Here is a 22,929-nt window from a genome sequence, read left to right as displayed (position 1 = left end):
CAGACTCAAGACAGTGATTTAGGTTTTACTGCTGATATGACAAGTCAATGATGTGATGTTACAAAATGCTGAGAATCCTCCAGTCTGACAGCTGATCAACTTAGCAATTCAAGTTACTAAATTTGTATGTGTTGCTTTCAATCTTGTCCAATGACATGTATAGTTTACCTTAGCTGCAAGCACTGGCCTCAGCAGCAACAGCCCAAAGAGAACAGAATGAAACATGATTCTAATGCAAGTGGCAGATAAACACAGACTTTTGGTAAAGCAAGTTTCACCACATTGATCCAGAGTTTAGGCAAGATGTTCAGAGCATGCCAGAAGCTCTCCAAATAGAATTAGCATCCATCATTAACACTTAAAGAAAACCAGGCTGTGACTTGTGCATTTATAGCAGAGGCCAGCCTAACAGATCTCCACCCAAAACCAAACCATCAATTCATTGATTTTTCAGTGTACTTCTCAAACTCTACTGGATTGTTTTGACTTGTACTTATGGTCCCCAGGCAAAGATCTATTGAATGCAGTGACTATTGCACAAGACAAATTAAACAAAATTGAAGACCAGGCAAGTCATAAAAGCAGTCATTAAGTTTACAGCTTAGACTCAAGTCAATAGACAAAACTTAGCAAAGTAAGTAAGCACTTGCACAATTAATTAGAGTGGGGAGCAAAAAGCACAAAGCAGTGGCAAGGAGAATTTTAAAAATACAAAATAATCAGACATGTTTTTAAAAAACCCAAAAGATTTATTTATAGTACTTAACCAGAATATACAAAGTAGTGGTCAAGCATGAACTAATGAGGTATACAAATTTAACCTTGTTCAATATGGAAAGAATGATGCTACTTAATCAAATTACTTTTTAAAACCACATACAGGGTTTTAAGCATAGGTTACAATGAGTTCAAAAAGAAATTTACAAATTGAACCTGTCAATTTTTTGCTGGAAGTTTTGTTTTTGCACCACAAACAATATCAAACAGCGACAAATTGTGGAGCTTAAAGAAAGCTAAATTTTTTTGTTACATTTTTGTATTTTTGTACAGAATAGAAGACCAGGTTTATTTGCCCCCACCCCCCTGCCCTGTTAACAAGACCTATATCTTTGGCCTTCATTGCATAAGAAGCTCTACCCTAAACACAATTTACAAAAAGAAAAAAGGGCAGTTATTTATTTTCTTGAAATAAGAACATGGTCAGTCAAATGTAAAGCATGTGCTTCTAAAATGTACAAATCCAAGTTGTAAACCCATTTCAAAACAGACCTGAAAAACATTTGTTACAGCATTCAAACCCATTACAAATGTGGTTGTACAAAGACCATTAATAAATAACTTCATAAAAAACAAATATTCCCTAGAGCAAATGTCTTGGACAGGTGTTACAGGAACCAGTTGTACAGTACAGTATAAAATCCACACACTGCAAATGTACATTTTTAAAAAAGCACAACCTTTACAAAGTGAACCTGACCACACCATCAAGATATAAAAATTCAACCAAAGGAATGTTTAAGCTTCTGCCTTGGGTTCTGTCGACTCTCCATTTTCTGACTTTTGCCTCTTCTTTTCAACTTCACCCTGTAAAAGAAAAAGTAGTTCAGTCAAACTATGGAGGGTGGTGACAAAAGACTCTCCACTGGAACATTGATACTGCAGCATGTATTTCTCTGGTGAATGTGCCTCAACTTTCAAGACTTTAAAAACCTGCAAATTCACTTCATTCTCTTCAACTTGATTTTTAAGATTCAAAAACTTGGACCTTGAACCTGTTAACATACTTTGCAGAACCAATGACATGTCTCAAATGCCAGTAGACAAGGCATTAAGTCTGCAGGAGGAAGAGGTTTTCCATCTGATAGCACTGCCTACAGAGACCAAACTTCCCACAATTCAGTGTACAATGCTGGAGCATGCAAATGACTACAATGCGTTACTTTTAAAGTAAAAGATGATCAACACATACCTGCTCCTCAGCTGGACGCTTCACTGCATGTCCATCTGTATCTTCCTCCTCCTCAGCACCCTCTTCCTCTTCACCATCCTCTTCTTCACCTTCACCCTCAGCTGAAGATAAAACTGGCTATTTACCAAAATCTTCTATACAAAAACTCAAATCACAATGTGATCTTCCAGTGCATGATAGGATGGGATTTCAAGAATTAATCACTATCCAAAATATTTCCCATACGTTAACTGCAGTTAGAGTAAATTCACCTGACTTGGGAGTCAAAATAGCTCACTTGAAGTCTCATTTAAAAACATTTACCTCTTTGCAACTGTAATTGCAAAACATTTACACAAATATTCTCATGTCTCACTGCAGTATTACAAGTCTTTTATATGTTCCTCCTACTTACCATCTTCCTCTTCCTCCTCTTCCTCATCTACTTCCTCTGCATTCTCATCTGTGTGCTCATTTCCATTCTCTTCCTCCTGAAAATGCAAGCAAATCATTATGGGAAGAAAAAAAAAACAAACAAAGCTTGGGTATTTCAGCTGAATGCTCTTGGTCAGCCAGTTCACAGGTATCAACTGTAAATTTCTATCCTTTCAGGAGAACCAAAACTGTCAGTGTCATGAAAAGATAACAATTGAATCCCCTGCTTACACCAATCCAACTCCCCTCCACTGCACCCTCCCTCTCCCACAACCCCCAAATAGTGTACTCATTCAGGCTTCATACAGCTGAATTCAGGTTTAGTCACACTTCAGTGTTTATGGTTAAGGATACTGTACAACATATTTCATGTTTGCATGACTGCATCAGGACAAAGACCATTTACAACACGTGGTCGTAAGCGTCAGTAACACATTCATTACACTGAATCTTCTCAGTTGACTGTACTTAGTACGAGCAGCAACTAAATTAGCACAAAAACTTTCCGAAAAGTCACAAAAACCCCCGATTGTGTGGACGTCGAAAGTTTCGAAAACCGGAGATGTAGGAGGCATAACATTCAACAGTAAAAATGCCCGAGGAGGGTGCGGGGTTTAGGAACAAGAAAATTCAAACTGATGAACACTTTAGTTGGATTGCTTGACTAAACTGGTGCACGTTTGAAAGATTTTGATTAGCCATCCGACAAACAAAATTACCAGCTATGCTAAATGAAACTCTGCGCCCAGCGCCACAGACGCTAATACGTACTGTTCCATTTGCAGGCGCGTCTCCGCTGCCGTTTTCTTTTTTCTCAGTCTCCTCCAGAGCCTTCTCTTTCAGGTCCTGCAAAAAGCCCCAATAAAAACCGCAGGTCACAAACGGTGCTTCTGGTATATCGCCCCGATTGCGAGGATTTCAAGTGACCGCGCTCCGGCAGCGGGAGGATGTCCGCCGGACCCCAAACCCGAGCTGCAGCGGGAGGAAGAGCCCAGCCCCGGGGGCCACAGGAGGCGCGAAGTAACCGCCGCTAACCCCTCACCTCAGTACACAAAACCCATGAACATACGCCGAATGTTTTTCTTTAAACTCGTGACTTCAAGCTGGATGATTTTTGAAAATATTTTTGGCACCATAATATTTTTGCAGAAAAATAAAGACGCTGTTGGCTCAAAACAGTACAGTCGACGTTTTAAAAAGTTGACCCCTTTTATTAAACCGGAATCAGCGGCTGCACTCGGGGCTCAGCCCGCATTCAGAGCCGGCTCGGTGCCATCTTAGAGTTGCTGCTGCACTGAGCACCCGACAGCGGTTGCACTGGTGCAGCTGCACGGGCCGCACTTGCCCCTCCCGCGCGCACTTAACGTTACCCCCCACCCCGCCTCGAGCCCCAGAGGGACATGCGCGTGCGCACGCCCCTCCCCCACCCACCCCGCGGGGAGGCGGGGATACAGCTAAGCTCCGCCTCCTGCCTGCCGCGCGCCCACCAACCCGTCCACCTCACCCCCTCCCCCCCATGCACGCGCACCTCTCCCGCCGTTTTCTCGCTGGCGGAAAAGTCCGACCGATGTAAAGAGCGGGAAGCGGGAGCGCGCGAGCGCGACCCCGGAGCCGGCGGCGGTTGTTTGGTTTCATTTAAAAAACTGACTACAAAACAAGGCTGAGGAAAGCAGCAACGCCCGGTGTGTGTCTCGCTAGTCTCCCACAACACCAACCGACGGTCAGCCCGATCACCGAGCGCTTAATCCACTGATTCTTGAGGCAAGCACCTGGGAGCTCGGAGACGGATCGGATCAGATCGCGCCGGGGTCCTTCCGCTTCCCTTTCTCTCTTCCCCCCCCCCCCCCCATTTTGTGGAGAGCAGTTCAGCGACTGAGTGGAATGGAAGAAAGTCCCCAGGTGCAAGATCTCGTAGTCCGGGGGCGGGGGGCAATTCGGGTCTCCGAGGGACACAGTCCCGATGACGGGAAGGTCGGCTCCCGGAATATTCTGACCCCCCCAGGGCTCAAGAGTGATCCGAAACTCCGAAGGGAGCAGAATAGTCCCCTCAGGATCGGGAACGGATGAATAAAGGTCACCAAGTAATCGGAGACCGTCCCCGGGACCAGATGTGGGGAAATCGGGTTTTTGCCCCAACTCTCACGGGATCAGAGGATATGGGGTACCGGACTGGGGATTAAGGGGGGGGGGAAATAGGATCCCGAAATAAACCACGGGCCACCTGAGGGTGAATGGGCTCCTAGAGTGGTCCAAGGGCATCGCCCCGGGGATCGGAGCGGAGGGGGGGGACACACACACACGCTGAAATGGGGTCCCGTCGGGAGTGAGTCCCGGGCGGTCGAGCCGAGTGATGCTGTGAGCGGGCGCGGGAACATCATGAAACCAGCAACACCGTAAAAGCCACACAGCGGGTTTTACAACCGCGCATCGCCTACTGAGCGACCAAACCATTAGAGCCCGAGTCCAAAACAAATCCTGGAGCTTTGCACCCAAAACTCCGGAGAACGAGTAAAAGCTCGGTAATAACCATATAAAATCCTATCGAACATTAAAGTGACTCCGACAACATCCAAATCTCAACAGCTCCGATCCCGGAGCCACGCTTCACAGTCATAATCTTCCATTAATAAAGTTTACAACTCTAAAAGGAATAAATAAAAAAAACTTAAAAACCTGAACAGATGGGTGAAGGGGGGGAAGCGATATAAATTCCACATCTCCCCTTTACCGACCTCCACCCCCCCCCAAAAAAACCTTGTTAAAATTATACCCCATTCTGGGTACCAGATTATTTCACAAGTAGATACCATGAGTTGTGCGCACGCTTCACACAAAGAGAAATTAGAGATAACAAAGGAAACACGAGGAAGGTTAAACATAAAAAACGAAATTTATTTTTAAGTTACACTTTTTGGTTAAAATAAATTTCTCACCTTGGGATTTACCTCTTTGGGGGCGTCCACTACGGTATCAGCCATTCTGAGTAAATTTAGAGTATATACAAAGAGTTATAGGTTTTAAAAATAGAGCAAAGGTAGGTAAAGGCTAATTTATCACTTAGGGCTATAGATGATTCTCTCTGTATAGCTCCCTTTAAATCTCACACGCTGTGAGAAGGAATGAGACGCCGTTCACCGCGCTCAGCCTCTTAATACCTCCGCTCCCCGGATATGTGGGCCCGCCTTCCCTAGCTTGAATTGGTCAGTTTTGCCGTCCATCATGTTCCGATTGGAGCGATGCAAATATATCGCATGCTGATTGGTGGCCCTGCTGATTATACAAAGCGCACCGATTGGCTTTATGCTAATCTTTATTTCCCTGTGTTCTATTCCAGTTGGCCCTGCCTCCACTGACTGTCAATCAATCGAATCAGGTAATTCCTATTGGACTGTAATTCAATAATCTCTGGCTCCTTCTCAATGACAACCCCCAAGATGTCGCTCAGTATCAGGCGCACTTGCAGTTGGAAAATGTCGCTCAGCCTGTCCATCGATTGGCGTTGGATATAGCAGCCCCGCCTACAACTCTAATAACGCTTCGACCTGTCGCCCATCTTGACAAGAAACTGCTTTTCACTGGCGCTTCATCCATCAGTTATTAACGCCCTTCATTATAATTGGCTCTAACGTACAGTCTCACCTTTCATTCGCATTGCCAATCCCTCAGAATGTCCCAGTTTGCTAATTAACCTGATTGGTGCCTTCTAAAAGGTCACAATTGTCACTGTCGAGAAGACTATTTAGGAGCTTCGTGTTTTGTAATTTGAATTGACATTAGAATGATTTTTTTCTTTCCACTAAGATGATTTATGTCGTGATGTATTTATACCGTTATGGCAAACTGAGTCAATGGTTTTTGGATGTTTGCAATTGAATAGCCAAATAATGACCTAACTAACCAAAACAGTCTGTAAATATCATGTCCATTATCTGGCATTTGTATCTCAAAATAATCTTTTACAATTAACTTTTGTCAAGAACACCAAACCACTTTTACAAAGTAAATCATTGACATTTACAAATAATTTTCATTCGAAATGGCGACGCAAAGTGCTTAAAAATACATCTAGTTCCGGAATTTAAATCCATTCCGAACCAGGCTTCCTAAGTCACCAGAAGCGTCGCTTTGGAAATAAATTTACACTGGTTATTACTGTTAGTGTTTTTCCGGGTCTTACAATTAGTCACAATTTATTGTCAGAAATTGTTGCGGTCTGCTAACTTGTTTCCGGCTTGGAACACGTTTCAGCGCAACGGACATGGTCGTTTTTTGCCACATGTAGTCAGGTGCAATTCTCTCACCTTTCTCACTGGCGGACCATTTCCATTTAGGAACAAGCGTCTTCGTCTCACTAGGCAAGAGCACGAAGCTATAACACAATGGAAATAAAACGTAAGCGTGCAGCGAATTTGTTCTTACCCAGTCTTAATTTGAGTTACAGTATAGTGGATTTTAACAGATCCATGGCGATTTTTTCCCTCAAAATAAAGTTGACACACCATGTAGTTTGTAATCGCGTGAACCTTTGAGTGATACGACCATATTGGTCGGGACTATGCTAACTTTTTATGAGATACACTCCAGGGAATAATTTGGCATTTTAACAGCGTCAATTTCAATTTATTGCACATTTTTTCATCTTCGAAATGCTTTCAAAGGAAGTACTCACATTAAGTTTATTCTCTTCTCTCATATTTCCGGTAGATTCACGATACATTTTAAAGTTTATGGGTTTCTGTCGATAACTAGTTAATTGACAGGAAATCCTTGTTACCTGTTGTATCAACATGTTTTACCTGGCAATGGCTGTCTGAGCACCATCGACTTGGAATACTTTTTTTCCCGCCTTTGGCAGCGTGCCACCTATTTACTCCTGTGGAGAAGTTCCTTTTGTTTGATTGTGAACATAGTTTCTAACAGTCACGCATATCGAAACTGTTGCAACACTGTCTTAAGTAGATTAGTAGTACCCGTTTCTTACTACTTTAGGAGTAAGTAGGAATCTGTTAAATTCCAAAATGCAGTTTATGGTTTAATAAAAAGCTCTTTATAACAAAATGATTATTAATTTATTTACCTTCACGAGCCAAAAAAATAATTTGCTGGGTGAGTCTGTTAGATCGTGACATTCAATGCACACATTTTTTCATTTGGTCACGCCGCTTAAATTGATACAATTTAACACAGAATTTGATTACAGTCCTTTGATGAAAATCAATACCCCTCTCCCATTCTACTCTAATTCATTCTTCTTTGAGATTTCGAAATTGTTGAATTCTTCCTTTCTATAATTTACTGGTTTAAACAAAACAAACTTAACGTCATCAACCACCACCTCCGATTAATGTGGTGTTCTTGCTTAGCCATGATGATGCTCAGCACTAAAACCTTGACCTTTCAACTTAGCCTTTGATTAGAAAACATTAAAAGCATATCTGAACAAAGCCATTTGAGTTTTTTTTAAAAAGTACAAATCAAAAATCCTTTCTATCCAATTTTGTTTGATGGAATTAATCTATTGACGGGCTGCCTAGCTGTTATAAAGCCATACAGATTGGGAAGATCTGAGTTGCGGCCACTGGACTGTACATCAACTGACAATTAAGGCAATAATAGACAAAATGTAGATTCGTCTTAGATTATTTAAAAATGAAACAGAATGGGCATTGTAAGGATTTTAGGCGAAAGTGAGTACTGCAAATGCTGGAAATTAGAATCCAGAGTGTGGTGCTGGAAAAGCACAGCAGGTCAGGCAGCATCGGGCTGACTAGTGATCTAAATCTCCCGGCTGCCCCCAATTAGTCAGTTACTTTCATTTTTTTTGTGTTGGCACAAGAATAATTATTTTGGTAAGACATTGGAGTTCCTTTTGGAGAGAAGATAAATCAGCGAGGAATTATTGTACTGAAAAATCCTATAAATCTTGCCTAGAAAAATAATACTGTACTCTTATTATGTTCCATCTTACACGATGAATACTTCTCCGGTGAATAGTCCACATAACTTAACAGGAATGATTAGGAGTTCTTTTCCTACTGATAGTAGAATAGGATTCTACATTTGGTAAATTTTCATAAATGTCTATCTCATTTGAACAGCTTCAATTATCATTTGCTGCATGTTATTGTGGTATATCTCTCCATTTTTGAAACAGCCCTTGCCTTAATCCAACTCATGGAGAATTCTGCAACATTCAAACCAAGGGTGAAACCGTCATCCTTATTCATTACATGTGCAATACTGTTAACTGGCCCTTATTGAACAGAGTCTGGACAGTATCAGTCCAGTTCCAATAAGTCATGAACAGCACACAAACTGTCCTTTACTTGGCTCTAATTAAAAATCTTACTCTGAATGTTGTGAGAAATAGGAAAATGTCATAAGGATGCTTATTCTTTGTTAGCATGAAGGCCATATTATTGGGGTAAGTATGTTTTTTAATTCTGTGTTTAATTATGTCATATTTACTGAAGAAAAGAGCAAAAGAATAAGTTTGAAGGCATTCTTTTATGCCAGTGATTGTTGTGAAATAAGAAACCTGACTGGAAACAACAGTGGAAGTAGAATCCACTTTGAAAAAGTAAGTGAATAAATATTTTTGCAAAAGAGTAAATTGAAAGGGTATGGGGAAAGGAATAGGATCTAGGACTAAATAACTCTTTCAAAGACCAGACACAGGTGTGATGGCCTGAATAGTCTCCTTCTGTACTGTAATTTCTATAACTTGAGAGTGCTTGATTTTAAAATTAAGCACTTGAAATCGGAAGTATTTCACTTCTCCATTCAGTCCACACTAATGTGCCTTATCTTTATGAGTGTGAGTTTCCTCCACAGACCAGAAGGTTACAGTTTGATCACTGGTCTGGTGTCTGATCTCAGCTAGGAAACAGGTTGGAACTCTATAGTTAACTTCAGTATCCTGGTTAGGGAGCAGAAATGTTACCCTTTCTTGAATGCTTTGTAATGCTCCTTACTGAACTATGTGTAGTGTTTGTAATGAGGTAAGCCAGGTGAACCTCAGAATATGTTTGGGGGTGTTAATCTGGCCCAATCAGAGAGCCCTACTGACAGATAAGAACAGGCATGTCTCTGAAGACCTCCTCGTGGGTCTGCTCCTGGGCCTGGCCAAACTGGCCATCAACAGGTCGAGGCAGCGGGCCGTGGAGGGGGTCGTTAGGGCCGACTGCCTGCCCTCTTCCGCGGTTACGTTAGAGCCCGGGTGTCCTTGGAGAAGGAGCACGCGGTGTCCACCAACACCCTGGAGTTGTTCAGGGAGAGGTGGGCGCCGCAGGGAGTGGAGTGCATTATTTCTCCCTCCAACTCTATTTTGATTTAGTCCCTACCCTCCCCTTCACTGTTTTGATCACACAGCACTGCCCTTTGATGTGAAGGGCAGTGCTTGTCACTGGCCACCCGGGTGTTTTCCTATCTTCCTGGTGGTGGAAATTGAATAAAGATTGGTGCACTTTGTGTCTTCCACTGTGTCTCACACCTGCACACACACACCATGGGTGCTGGGGAAAAAAAAAAGCACTACAGAAGTTAGGTGGTAGTGTGGGGGTTAAATTAAAAAAAAAAGGGTGAAAAAAAAACGAAAAAAAATAGAAAAAAAGAAAAAAAAATGAAAAGACTGTCTACCGCACTTAGGTGGTAGTGTGGGGGTTAAAAAAGAAAGGGGAAAATAAATAAATAAATAAACAAAAAAAAAAGAACAGGCATGTCTCTGAAGACCTCCTCGTGGGTCTGCTCCTGGGCCTGGCCAAACTGGCCATCAACAGGTCGAGGCAGCGGGCCGTGGAGGGGGCCGTTAGGGCCGACTGCCTGCCCCTCTTCCACGGTTACGTTAGAGCCCGGGTGTCCTTGGAGAAGGAGCACGCGGTGTCCACCAACACCCTGGAGTTGTTCAGGGAGAGGTGGGCGCCGCAGGGAGTGGAGTGCATTATTTCTCCCTCCAACTCTATTTTGATTTAGTCCCTACCCTCCCCTTCACTGTTTTGATCACACAGCACTGCCCTTTGATGTGAAGGGCAGTGTTTGTCACTGGCCACCCGGGTGTTTTCCTATCTTCCTGGTGGTGGAAATTGAATAAAGATTCGTGCACTTTGTGTCTTCCACTGTGTCTCACACCTGCACACATGCACCATGGGTGCTGGGGATAAAATAAGCACTACCGCACTTAGGTGGTAGTGTGGGGGTTAAAGGGAATTAAAAAAAAGAAAGAAAAAAAAAAGAACAGGCATGTCTCTGAAGACCTCCTCGTGGGTCTGCTCCTGGGCCTGGCCAAACTGGCCATCAACAGGTCCAGGCAGCGGGCCGTGGAGGGGGTTGTTAGGGCCTGCCCCTCTTCCGCGGCTACGTTAGGGCCCAGGTGTCCTTGGAGAAGGAGCACGCGGTGTCGACCAACACCCTGGAGTTGTTCAGGGAGAGGTGGGCACCGCAGGGAGTGGAGTGCATCATTTCTCCCTCCAATTCTATTTTGATTTAGTCCCTACCCTCCCCTTCACTGTTTTGATCACACCGCACTGCCCTTTGATGTGAAGGGCAGGATTAAATAAAAAGAACAGGCATGTCTCTGAAGACCTCCTCGTGGGTCTGCTCCTGGGCCTGGCCAAACTGGCCATCAACAGGTCCAGGCAGCGGGCCGTGGAGGGGGTTGTTAGGGCCTGCCCCTCTTCCGCGATTACGTTAGAGCCTGGGTGTCCTTGGAGAAGGAGAACGCGGTGTCGACCAACACCCTGGAGTTGTTCAGGGAGAGGTGGGCACCGCAGGGAGTGGAGTGCATCATTTCTCCCTCCAATTCTATTTTGATTTAGTCCCTACCCTCCCCTTCACTGTTTTGATCACACAGCACTGCCCTTTGCTGTGAAGGGCAGTGTTTGTCACTGGCCACCCGGGTGTTTTCCTATCTTCCTGGTGGTGGAAATTGAATAAAGATTCATGCACTTTGTGTCTTTCACTGAAAAAAAGAAAAAAAAAGAACAGGCATGTCTCAGAGCTGGCTCTGAAGGAGCTGGATCAATGGTTAAGGACTCTCCATTTTGTATTAAGGAGGGCGGGGGGGGGGGGGGGGGGACTGACTTCTGTTAAAAAAAAACAGGCATGTAAGACATCCTGTTCACTCTGTTAGTTGGGTCTTGGGGCGCTGGATCAGTATCAAGGACTTACCATGTGTAAATAAAGGGTGACTTGGTGATAGGACACCAACCCCTGTGGAGTTATTTCACTATGCATATCTGTATTTGAGGATAGGTTTGGAGAGATTATTTTATAATTGGGTTTAAATGTGATGTCTTCTGAAGTTAAATAGCCTGTCAACAAAATGGCAATTAACAACACAGTGAGGTTGTATTTTAGTACTTTCTGGAGAAATGAAAGCGAGTAAAATGTTTGAAAGTAAATAAAACCAAAAATTTCAAAGTATAAATGCTGTTACTGTCAAACCCCAAGTTAGTAAGGAGTTGTTTGCAGCATGTGGTAAAATGATTCATTTTCAGGTGGAGACTGATTGAGCCAAGTTACATAGTGGTCAAATGCAAAAAGTCAATGCACTAAATGGGAATAAGTACGTATTTGATTGTACTGTATGGAAATTGAACTAAAGCTGATCTGGAGAAAATGTTTATTCTGACACTGTTCAAAACCTGCATGGTGTTGTTCAACTTGCAGGATATGTGGACTTTGGCTGATTGCAGACTTAGTTGTGTCTCAGTTAATATTTGGAAGACTGTCCATTGTTTCTCTTTCCCATGCCCACTATTACATTGCTTCTTTAAATCTGTAAACTTTTAAGTCCTAGTTGTCTTTACTAGATGATAAACAGACAATCGTAGATATGGAACTTAGTTCCCTGTTTTGTATTACATGCTTAGTGTTTGCAGTCTGAGGATTGTACAAATATAGTCCAGCCAAGCTTCTCCAGAAGGCAAACCAATGAGAACATGGAAACCACACACAGAGACCCTGAACAGGAGGATTAAAAACAGTTCAAGTTCAGGCCATACACTTCAGTTCTCTATTTCTTGTATTGATTGTTCTTTTTCAAAGGGTTCAAAATGATTTTATTGCCTAATTTTGCATCCTGACTTAATCATTATTCCCTGTAATTAGCAGTGTTTAGATCCTCGAAATATGCAGAAACATTATGTAATTTTCTCTTGCTAATGTTGCTCCCTGCTTAAGGCTTGGCCTTTGACCTGGAAGCAATACGGTAGGGGGCATTTGTAATTTCTGTGAAAGCTCTTTAGAATCTATGATTGCTTTTCAGAAAGTTTCAGAAGGACCTTTGAGGATTTGTATCAGTTGTAAGATCAATTTTTTTTAGGTGCTAGGAAGTACTGGTGCATTTGACCTGAATATCCCATAAGAAGAAATTTAAGAATGAGATCATATGGCTGGCAGGCACAAGGAAGAGTTAGAGAGACAAACAAATGCTACAATCAAATCAGTGGGAGGGTGAAGATGATTAACACAGCTGTAAACAAAAAGAATGTAATCATGCTCAGAAAGAAGAACACCGAATTCATGAGGTCAAAGCTTGACAAAAAGATTGATTTTCTATCTAGCTGTATAAAGAAAAATAGAATTCTGGAAGAATTCTTGAAAGGGTTCAGAAAAGATTTACAAGGGTGTTGCCAGGGTTGAAGGATTTAAGCAACAGGAAGAGGCTGAATAGGCTGGGGCTGTTTTCCCTGGAGTATTGGAGGCTGAGGGGTGAGCTTATAGAGGTTTATAAAATCATGAGGGGTATGGATAGGATAAATAGACAAGTATTTTTCCTAGAGTGGGGGAGTCCAGAACTAGAGGGCATAGGTTTAGGATGAGAGGAGAATGATAAAAAAGGGATCTTAGAGGCAACATTTTCACACAAAGGGTGATGCGTGTATGGAGTGAACTACCAGAGGAATGGTGGAGGCTGATACAATTACAGCATTTAAAAGGCATCTGGATAGGTATATGAATAGGAAGGGTTTAGAGGGATATGGGCCAAGTGCTGCCAAATGGGAATATATTAGGTTAGGATATCTAGTTGGCATGGACAAGTTAGACTGAAGGGTCTGTTTCCATACTGTACCTTCATGCTGTACATTTTTATGACTCTTGAGGATGTGATGTAACAGCAAGCTAAAAGAGGTTGAATCCTAAAAAGTGGTGAAAAAAACTTAAGTATGTGGAAAAAAAACTTGAGAGTTTGTGTCAGAGGTCGGTCAGTTGAATGGAACTCTGGATAGCTACGTCATCAGGACTATTGTGACCTGAGACAGTGAGAGTTCATAGCAGTGTGTCTTAAAATGATAATTGTGCCTGTGAAACTGAGAGGTGAAAGTTATTTTTAAATAGGATCCTGACCTACCCTGTGTGAATATTGAATAACAAATTGTGGAATTCTATAGCTATTTAGTGCCAAATGTCTGCAAGATGTGATGCAGATGCTTATGGTTGTATAAGGTATATCTTTAAATTGACTAGTTAAAGTGAATTTTATATTTTTGATTGAAATAGCACTTGTTGGTTAATTCATTGTTAGTTGTAGTTTCTGATTCCTGGAAAAATTATAAAAAGTTAGATCCTGCTTGAAATTTCTTCATTTGGGTACCATTCAGTAAATTTCAGTTATTTTATGGAGATTGTAACAAATGTAAGATAAAGCATAAAAGGCATGCATTTGCAGAAGACAGGTGCATAATTCAATTGAGAATCTGGATCAATGTAACAAGTTCAAAGGGTAGGTAAGTGAAAAAATGAAAAAGAGTAGCAGAGACAGTATGAGGGGAGGCTAAGCAGCCAATATAAAAGGGATTTAGAAAGTCTTCTTTAAGCATATAAATAGCAACATAGTGACAAAAAAGAGTGGGGTGGATTAGGTTTCAAAAAAGGGTATTCATGCATGAAGTTAGGGGGGCATGGTTGAGACACTAAATAAGCACTTAATATCCCTGCCCTTGATAAAGACAGATGCAGCCCCACTCACATTGAAAGATGAGGCTATTGAGACATTGGATGGACAAAAATCTAATAAATAGAAGGGCTTGTATAGGTTGTCTGGACTTAAGGTTGACAAGAAACTAGGACTGGATGAAATGTATAAGGGAGAGAATGGTGGAAATTATGGAGACACTGGCTATAATCGTCTAAATCCTCCTTTGTGGTGCCAGAGGACTGACAAATTAACGAATGGCAAATGTTACACTTTTCTTCAAAATGGATGCAAGAATAAATTCAACTACAGACCAGACAATTGAACATTGCTGGTAGGAAGGGATTTGTCAATGACAATTTGGGACAAAATTAATAGTCAGTTGAACAAATGTGGATTTATTAGGGGCAAATCATATCTAACTCACTCACTTGAGGTCTTTTTGATGAAATTACAGAGAGGTTTGACATGAACTTCAGAAGGCATTTGATAATGTGCCACATAACAAGCTTGTCATAAAGTCATAGTCATACAGCACCAAAGCCCATGGAGTAAAAAGAGCGGTGGTAGCACGGGTACAAAGTTGGTCGACTGTCAGGAAGCAGAGAAATGGTGAATGAATATTTCCTGGACTGGAACAAGATATGTAGTGTGGTTCATAAGGGATTTGTATGTTTTGCTGTTTTTCTTGATCTGTATTAATGAGGGCACAATACCAAAATTTGTGAATGAGTCAAAAAATTGACAATATTGTGAACTGTGAGGAGGATATTGATAAATTTCAGGAGGACTTAGATGAGTCGCTGGTGGATCAGTGGGAGACTGATTTTGGTGCAGAGAAATGTGAAGTGATTCGTTTTGACGGGAAGAACGAGGAGAGACAATATAAAATGAAAGGTGTAATTCTAAAAAGGGTGCAAGAGCAGAGGAACCTTGGTGTATCATTGCTCATTAAAGATAGCTGTGCAGGTTTAAAAACCCAGTTAATAAATCATAAGACATCTTGGACTTTATAGATATGAGCATTGAGTACCAAACAAAGTTATGCGGAACCTGTATAAAATGCTGGTTCTGCCTTAGTTGGTGAGAGAAGAAAGATTTAAAAGGGACCTGAGGGGCAACTTTTTCATGCAGATAGTGGTTCATATGTGGAATGGCCAGAGGAAGTTGTATATACAGTACAGTTACAACATTAAAAGACATTTGGACAGGTACATGAATTGGAAGGGTTTAGAAGGGTATGGGCCAAATATAGGCAAATGGGAATAATTTGGGAAATTTGGTCAGCATTGACAAGTCGAACTGAAGGGCCTGTTTGTGTGCTGTATGACTCTATGAAGTATTGTTTCCAATTCTGGGACCACAGAAGGATGTGAAGGTGTTTATTGTAAGGGCCACAGAGTGTAATCGTAGGAAAGTTTACGACAACCTTTCAGGCTATTGCTGAGACTACACTTGAACTACTGCAGGCAGTTTTGTTTCCTTACTTAAAGAAACTTACACTTGCATTGGAAGTAGCTCAGCCATGGTTCACTAGCTTGATTCCTGGGTGGAAGGCATTGTCTTATAAGGAATGATTAAGCAAATTAGGCATTACTCATTGGAGTTTGAAGAATGAAAGGTGACCTTATTGAAACATGCACCTGAATTTTCCATTTGGAATTAAAATATATGGAAAGTATCTCAGATGGCATCATATTTACCATGGGAAATTTTCTTGTGAAAATCATCCCCTCTTCAGCTCATTTCATGTGCAAGTCGGTTCTATAGCGAATTTAAATGGGGAATTGCTGCCATCAACACTTTCCACCATCAAATGTTCTGGCACCAAATTTAAAGGTCACCTGGGCAGCTCTCACTCAATGCAATCTAGGATCATCACAGGAGTCTGTAATCATTGTTGCCACCCATCCTCAAAGATGTCTGCCAAGCATCAAAAAGTGATTGCCAACTTTGATTTACCATATTGGAGCATTTGCTTCAGGCCAACCAGATAAAAAGGAAGGTCCTCTTCCCCATCTGACAGGAGGAAATGCCCTCTCATCAGACCCAGACAGCCTTTGCTTCGGGGGCCTCTAATAGGCATCAGTGAAGCAGGACCGAGTTCAGAAAGGCAATGAAAGATCTTGTGCACTCTGCAAAATTGTGTCACCCTCTTCTCTCTGCAACCTCATACACATAGGGCTATCACTGTAAAACTGCCACTATACAGCCATGGCACATAGTCAAGCCTACTTCACCATAACATGAATGATATACAATCACATGCACCTTATGTTGACAATCTTCTACCACTTCTCTGGCAATGAGCTTTCCTCAATGACTCAATTACTGGAGATGGCTCATCACCTGGCTGGACTTTGCATGCTTATCAATTGTTCATTGTAATCACACAGCCTATTTCTTTCCCTCATTGCAGGACAAGGCAGCATACAAATATGAGGAGAGGACCAAAACTGGAGAAGACACTCATGATGTCCATGCCTTCACTACATACAAGAAAGATGCATTCCAACTGGCAGGTAAGGACCAAGACTGGTCCTAACCAACAGAAACATCAGCATGGGAGAATCCAGTGGGCAACATTGCCGTGTACTCTTTTCAAACATGCTGCCACTCTCAGTCTTTCCTTGAGAGAAGGGTATGTGCTTCTTTACCAACTAATTCTTTTTCTTCTCTTCCACAGAGACAGAGGTCAACAGATTGTCAAATAGTAAAGGTCCAAGAGCTCTATAGAACAAGAGTAAAGCCTGTGACACCTTAAACAACGCCCGCTGCAAGGCTTTCACTTGCACATTCCATCATCACAGAGACTATCACCTTAATGGGTTCCCTAGTTAGAATAAATTTGGGGACATACTCTGATGAACCATTCCCATCATCTCTGACAATCAGAGGACTATCAAAGAACAGGCTGAGCCCAATGCAGAAGCCTCAAACCTAACATGTTCAATCTGCAGAGACAGACATAGAAACTTAGGCAGGAATACAGAGGTCTTCGCTAAACAAGAACTAAAGGTGAAGCAGTCCATTCATCTTCTGCCTGCTGTGGTAGCTCTGGGATATGATCGCTCATCTTCCACAGAAAGGTGGGATCACATTGGAGACTGGTATCCAGCAAAATGCTCAGAGACAGGTGAATTTGCTGTCAGACTTACACTATATTGCTCTAGCCATGGGTGCTTAGCATCAATGGCAAGGTTGCCTGGGAACAAGACACCTCAACCTCACTGTAGGTGCCCTCTTCTTCTCAAGGCAATGGGTGATGCCAACAAGCACACACAGGGAACAGGAGTGACAGACAAGCATCCTGGGAATTTTATCTCAGGGCATTCCAAAGATACTCTGCCCCCCATCTCTCCTATTGTCCTAATGCCTGCAACAGATCAGGTCAAGGAAGGTATACCTACATCTGTACAGGAGACTGTCATCTGCCTGGGGCTCACCTGCCAAAGTCTTCACAATTACCAGGCTGTATCAGTCAGTGGGTACTCGAGCTGCGAATATCAGGCCCAGATATAGACAAAGTGGTAGTCTAAGGAAGAATAAATCTTTTTGAGCACACCTCAGGCCACATGTACTAATTTAATGTAAAAATAATGCATGCAAATGCATATGCACCTTCATTGTTCCATTATTTCATGTAATTTCACTTCTCCACTATGAGTTGACAGGTTTTCTGAAATGAAAGCATTGCAATGGGGTTACTCATAAGATTGCAGATTGCTCACAATGCCCTCTGATGGCAACATGGGCCTAACCAATTAAATTAATAATTAGTTAAGCATTAGCAAACAGGGCATCAGTGACCTCTTGGATAAATTTTAGTGAATAATTATGAGATTTCATTGAGATTACCCAGTAGCTCCCTAAAATGATCAACTGATATAGGAATTCACAACTGCTCTCACTTTCAAGTCAACTGGGATGGGATACCCTTTTTGTCTGGCATGTTCCATGTATTTGTCCAGTAGCTGACAGATGTAGGAGACAACTTCCCAGGATTTCTTAAAATGCATCAAAAGGCTTCAGTGCTCACAATCTGTCATTTGCAAATGGCTATATTGAATCTTGTAGACTCTATTTCAGAACAATGCTCTCTGTCTCCATCAGCCTTCTTCAGCAGGCTGTTGTGGCCTCTGCAGGCTGGTCCACATCTGGTGCCAGTTTCTGCTGCTGTTTCTCTTGCTCTTGTTGCTGGTTTAGCAGTCAACACATGCAATTTGTTCTGAGTAGACCTGTTCAGGGTTGACTTGTGCCATCTTGGTGTTATTTTCAGGAGATTTGAGGAAACTATAAATATCATTTCGTTAGTCATGCTTCTCTCCGACCCTATGCCTATGAGAGTCCGTCACTTTGCAGTGTTTCTCACATGCCTGTTCTCTAACCATCATGTAATCCACGGGATGCTGCATTATGTTTGTCTTTAAGGACAGATTTTTGTGAACATCATGACATTCACTTTTAGATAGTGTGCATTATACAGGAAACTGAACGCATGACAGTACACCTTTAATGAGGTTGAAGCAAGACCTGTCAAATGTGTCCTTGGTATGATGACATTGCCAGCATCAACCCCATCCCTCCAACCCCAAGTTTTGCCAATTTTCTGCTTGTCTAGCTGTGGTATCAGCCTGGATTCTAGAATACATGTTGCTGGTGGTGGTTGCCTTGTGCCAACAGGGTAGCTTTATATTGCATTTGTCTCCCTGACTATATTGTACACAGTGTACTTGAGAGATCATAAGGGGGCAATCTGTTTTAAATGTACTCTGCATCCTTGACTTCAAAAGATCATGTGGTCATGCGTTTATATGAGTATGGTTGATATGCTGGTACTATAGCAATTGAGGGCAGCTGTATCTGACTATCCACTGGACTCCTGATTGAAAGGAGTTGGTCTAAACATGCAATTCCACCAAATAAAAATTTCTCCCATTTTGGCTGCAGTCAATTCTACTTTGTTAGTGACGTGCAGTAAGTTTGATACCTTTTCAGGAAGGTGAAATTCAGCTTGCTCATTGGGCAGTTCAAGTATCAAACACTAAACCCTCCCCTGCCCCCCAGCACCCACCCACCCATCCACTTGACATATCACCTCCTTCCCATTCTGTACCATCCCACCTGGTTCACCATCCCTGTTGCCAATATAACTCTCCATCCTCTCTTTAGTGTGCTGGCAATCATTGTCAGCACTGAAGTTTCCGACCTTTCTCCATAGCCCCTGGACATAGAGGTCTCACTGGCTCTCTCTTGATAGAAGCCATTTATACCTTGGCATTCCTTAATTCACCCCTGACCTTCCAAATCCCTGGCAACATCATATATCTGCCCTCCATCCTTATGACTGCTTTCCCTCACTGCAGCATCCTAGCAGACCTGGCTCCAGACAATAGCTGGCTTCATTGTGAACAACACCACAGATAGACCTTCACTATCCCAACCTATCTAGAAATCAAGAACACACGGCCACACAAGTCTAGCCCCACACTAACATAAGCACAACTTCCTCATTGTAATCCAGAGTGACTGCATCATCCCCTTCCCCCCTTCACTGCGTTTATAGCTCCATGCCATTTAGACAATGCCACTCCGTATTTACTGCTATTGTCACTCCATGCTGTTTAGTTATGAGCAGCCCTTTGTGATGTACATGAAAACCCAATCTTCAGACATGAGATGTTAGATTAGATTAGATTAGATTCGCTACAGTGTGGAAACAGGCCCTTTGGCCCAACTTGTCCACACCGACCCTCCGAAGAGCAACCCACCCAGATCTTTTCCCCTACATTTACCCTTGACTAATGCACCTAACAGTACGGGCAATTTAGCATGGCCAATTCACCGAACCTGCATATCTTTGGACTGTGGGAGGAAACCAGAACACCCGGAGGAAACCCATGCAGACACGGGGAGAATGTGCAAACTCCACACAGACAGTCACCCGAGGCCGGAATTGAACCTGGATCCCTGGCGCTGTGAGGCAACAGTGCTAACCACTGAGCCACCGTCCCGCCCTTACCATTTGCCATGTATGCAAAAGCTTGCCCTTGAGCCCCACTTGCTATATATCATTTGGGCTTGGGTCCACAAGAAGGTTTCAACTTTACTTGGAGAAGTGACAGTACAAATGAATTTCAGTATCATATAAAGCCATATTACTTTAAGGATAAAGCAACAAATATTACCCTGATGTGGGTGAGGAAGTGCTACTTGCTAAATACATGCCTGCGTTTTTGCTGGTGGGTCTTTGAAGTCTCTCAATTAAATAGAAGTTAATGGGGACAACAAAATTAATTAAAGGAAATTATAACAAATGCATGCAAATGGATTTCTCACTACCTGTAGACAATATTCTTGACCCACCACTGAAGGGGAAGAACTTAAACCACTGAAGTAAATTTTGGCCTCTCATACATTATATTCACCTGCCTACCATTTTGTTTACCATGACAAGGACTGGAAAATCCTGCTATGGGAATTTGACAAGGTAAGACAATGGGTATTTCCTCTCATGATTGAAATCTAGAACAGAGAACACAATAGAATAAAAGTGGTCTCCCACTTAAGATAGAGGTGAAGAGGAATTTCATTTATCACAGGCTTGTTAGTTTTCAAATTCATTTCTACAGAGGGCAGTATAGGCTGGTATTTTATTATTTTGAAGGCTGAGTTACACAGATTTTGATTGATAAGGACTTCAAAAGGTTTAAGCAAACAGGTAGTGAAGTGGAGTTAAGGCCAGAATCAGAGTTGCTTTAGAGCACAGAAGGCTGAGAGGAGATTGAGGTGTATAAGTTTATAAAGGGACATGGACAGGGGGATAGGAAGCAGTTGTTCCCTTTAGTTGAAGGGTCAGTAACAAGAGAGCATTATTTTAAGGTAAAATCCAGGAGGCTTAGAGGGGATTGGAAGAAAAATATTTTCACTAAAAAGGTGGCGGGATTCTGGAATGTGCTGCCTGGCGGGGTAGTTGAGGTGGGAAACCTCACAAACTTTAAAAGATATAATTAGATGAGCACTTGAAATGTTATGACATTTAAGGCTATTGCCCAAGTGCTGGAAAGGAGAATTCGTGTGGATCTCGAGTAATTTTTTAATGATGGACTCTTCTGTACCGTATTGTTCAGATCAGCTGTCATCTTATTGAATGGCAGAGAAGGCTTGATGGGCTCAATGGCCTACTACTCCTTTGATCTTTTTAGAGAGGGTGCAGAAAAGATTCGTGAAAATGGTTCCTACGTCAGTTCCTTGGACAGATTAGAGAAACTGGTACTGTTCTCCTCGAAGAATGGATTAGGAAAATAGTTGTTAGGCTTTCAAAGTGATCTGGATAGAATAGATAGAGAGAAACCATTTTGATTGGTGGATGGGGTGAGAATTCGAAGATAACAAGTTAAAGTAATTGTATCTTTTGCCAATGAAGTTATATACATAATTAGGATCTGTAATGCACTGGTTGGATGGGGTTGAGTTGTGGCAGCATCAATTAAAGCCTTTAAAATAGAAATAGATAATTATCTGCAGGTGTAAGGGGAAAACATGGATTTGTGGGACAAGGTAGTTGGCTCTTCCAGAGAGCTAACATGGACATAACAGGATCTGTGCTGTAACCATTAATTATAAATGAAACTTAATCCTCTTCAAATAATGTAAGCAATGAAAGTATCTGAAAGAAAGAAAGACTTGCATTTATGTTGCACTTTTCATGACCACTGGATGTTTCAAATTGCTTCACAGACAATGAAGAATGTTTGGAGTGCAATCACTATTATACAGGAAATCTGGCAGCCAATTTGTTACATAGCAAACTTCCATGAACAGCAATGTGTTAATAAAATAGAAGATGCTAGAAGTATTCAGCAGGCCTGAAGCATTAACTCGGTTTCTCAATCAACAGATGCTGCCAAACCTGCTGAGTATTTCCAGAAATTTCTGTTTTTGTTTCAGATTTCCAGCATCCATTGTACTTTGCTTTTGTTTTAAGTCATACAATGATGGCCAGATAATCTGTTCATTTGAAATGTTGATTGAGGGGTAAATATTATCCAGGACATCAAGGAGCACATCCCTGCCATTGTTCAAGATATGTGCCATGGGACCTTTTACAGTAACTTGAGTAGATGGGACTCAGTTTAATTTCTCACCCGAATGGCTGCTTTTCTGACAATTCAGCCTTTATTCTGCACTCAAATGCGAGAGTGGAACTTGAATCTGGAACTTTGTGACTGAAATCAGACTGTTACAGATGAATCCATGGCTGATACACCCTCTTTCCAACATTCAATACGATCACAGCAACTTCAATTGTACTTTTCTGTGGATCCTTATATTGCTTGTTGTCATTTCGGATACAATACAACCAGTGAGATATTAACTACTCAGTCTTGCATTTTATTTCACAACCTAGTACCATCTATTCGCCCCTTATGTCCATCCAGCAGATATTTTTAATCCACCTGTTCAGACATGTTATGACACACCTCTAGAGGAGGTGGGATGTGAACCAGGATCTACTAGCTCAGAGGTAGGGGCAGCACAAAAGCCCAAATATCTACCCAGTGAAGATATTTTCAATGAACCTATTCAGAGGTGTTTTGGCACACCTCTGAAAAAGATGGGACTTGACAGT

At 42.0% G+C, this 22,929-nt stretch overlaps 1 protein-coding gene and 1 long non-coding RNA gene across 5 annotated transcripts; one reads left to right on the top strand and one right to left on the bottom strand.

Annotated features, from left to right (window-relative positions):
- Positions 1-726: 726 nt before the first annotated feature.
- On the bottom strand, positions 727-5,509 carry LOC122540349 (uncharacterized). 2 transcript variants are annotated; one of them, XM_087980441.1, is made up of 5 exons: positions 5,329-5,509; positions 3,155-3,229; positions 2,364-2,439; positions 1,970-2,070; positions 727-1,584 (listed from the first exon to the last, which is right to left on the bottom strand). In XM_087980441.1, the coding sequence occupies exons 1-5, from the start codon at positions 5,359-5,361 to the stop codon at positions 1,516-1,518; spliced, it is 354 nt and encodes a 117-aa protein (XP_087836567.1). In that variant the 5' UTR covers positions 5,362-5,509; the 3' UTR covers positions 727-1,515. The 2 variants fall into 2 exon arrangements, with proteins under 2 accessions (XP_087836567.1, XP_043531883.1); XM_043675948.2 differs by having other exon boundaries at positions 5,317-5,506.
- LOC122540350 (uncharacterized) lies at positions 3,917-22,674 on the top strand. 3 transcript variants are annotated; one of them, XR_015753454.1, is made up of 4 exons: positions 3,917-4,065; positions 5,718-5,756; positions 16,717-16,819; positions 16,984-22,674. It is a non-coding gene; the product is annotated as an uncharacterized LOC122540350 (long non-coding RNA). The 3 variants fall into 3 exon arrangements; XR_015753453.1 differs by lacking the exons at positions 3,917-4,065; positions 5,718-5,756 and adding an exon at positions 6,610-6,775 and having other exon boundaries at positions 16,984-20,787; positions 22,038-22,674; XR_015753452.1 differs by lacking the exons at positions 3,917-4,065; positions 5,718-5,756 and adding an exon at positions 6,610-6,775.
- Positions 22,675-22,929: the final 255 nt, after the last annotated feature.

This window comes from Chiloscyllium plagiosum, unplaced genomic scaffold (assembly GCF_037043375.1).
Source record: "Chiloscyllium plagiosum isolate Xiang-an unplaced genomic scaffold, Cpla_swu_hap1 HiC_scaffold_37, whole genome shotgun sequence".
Taxonomy (NCBI): Eukaryota; Metazoa; Chordata; class Chondrichthyes; order Orectolobiformes; family Hemiscylliidae; genus Chiloscyllium; species Chiloscyllium plagiosum.
This window is presented reverse-complemented; position numbering and strand designations above follow the sequence as displayed.

Coding starts and splice junctions, on each gene's coding strand:
- LOC122540349 (XM_043675948.2), bottom strand. CDS start 5,361: ATGGCTGATACCGTAGTGGACGCCCCCAAAGAGGTAAATCCCAAG. Junction 3,230..5,316: donor CCAAAGAGGTAAATCCCAAG/GTGAGAAATTTA, acceptor GGCTTTTTGCAG/GACCTGAAAGAGAAGGCTCT. Junction 1,585..1,969: donor AGCGTCCAGCTGAGGAGCAG/GTATGTGTTGAT, acceptor TTTCTTTTACAG/GGTGAAGTTGAAAAGAAGAG.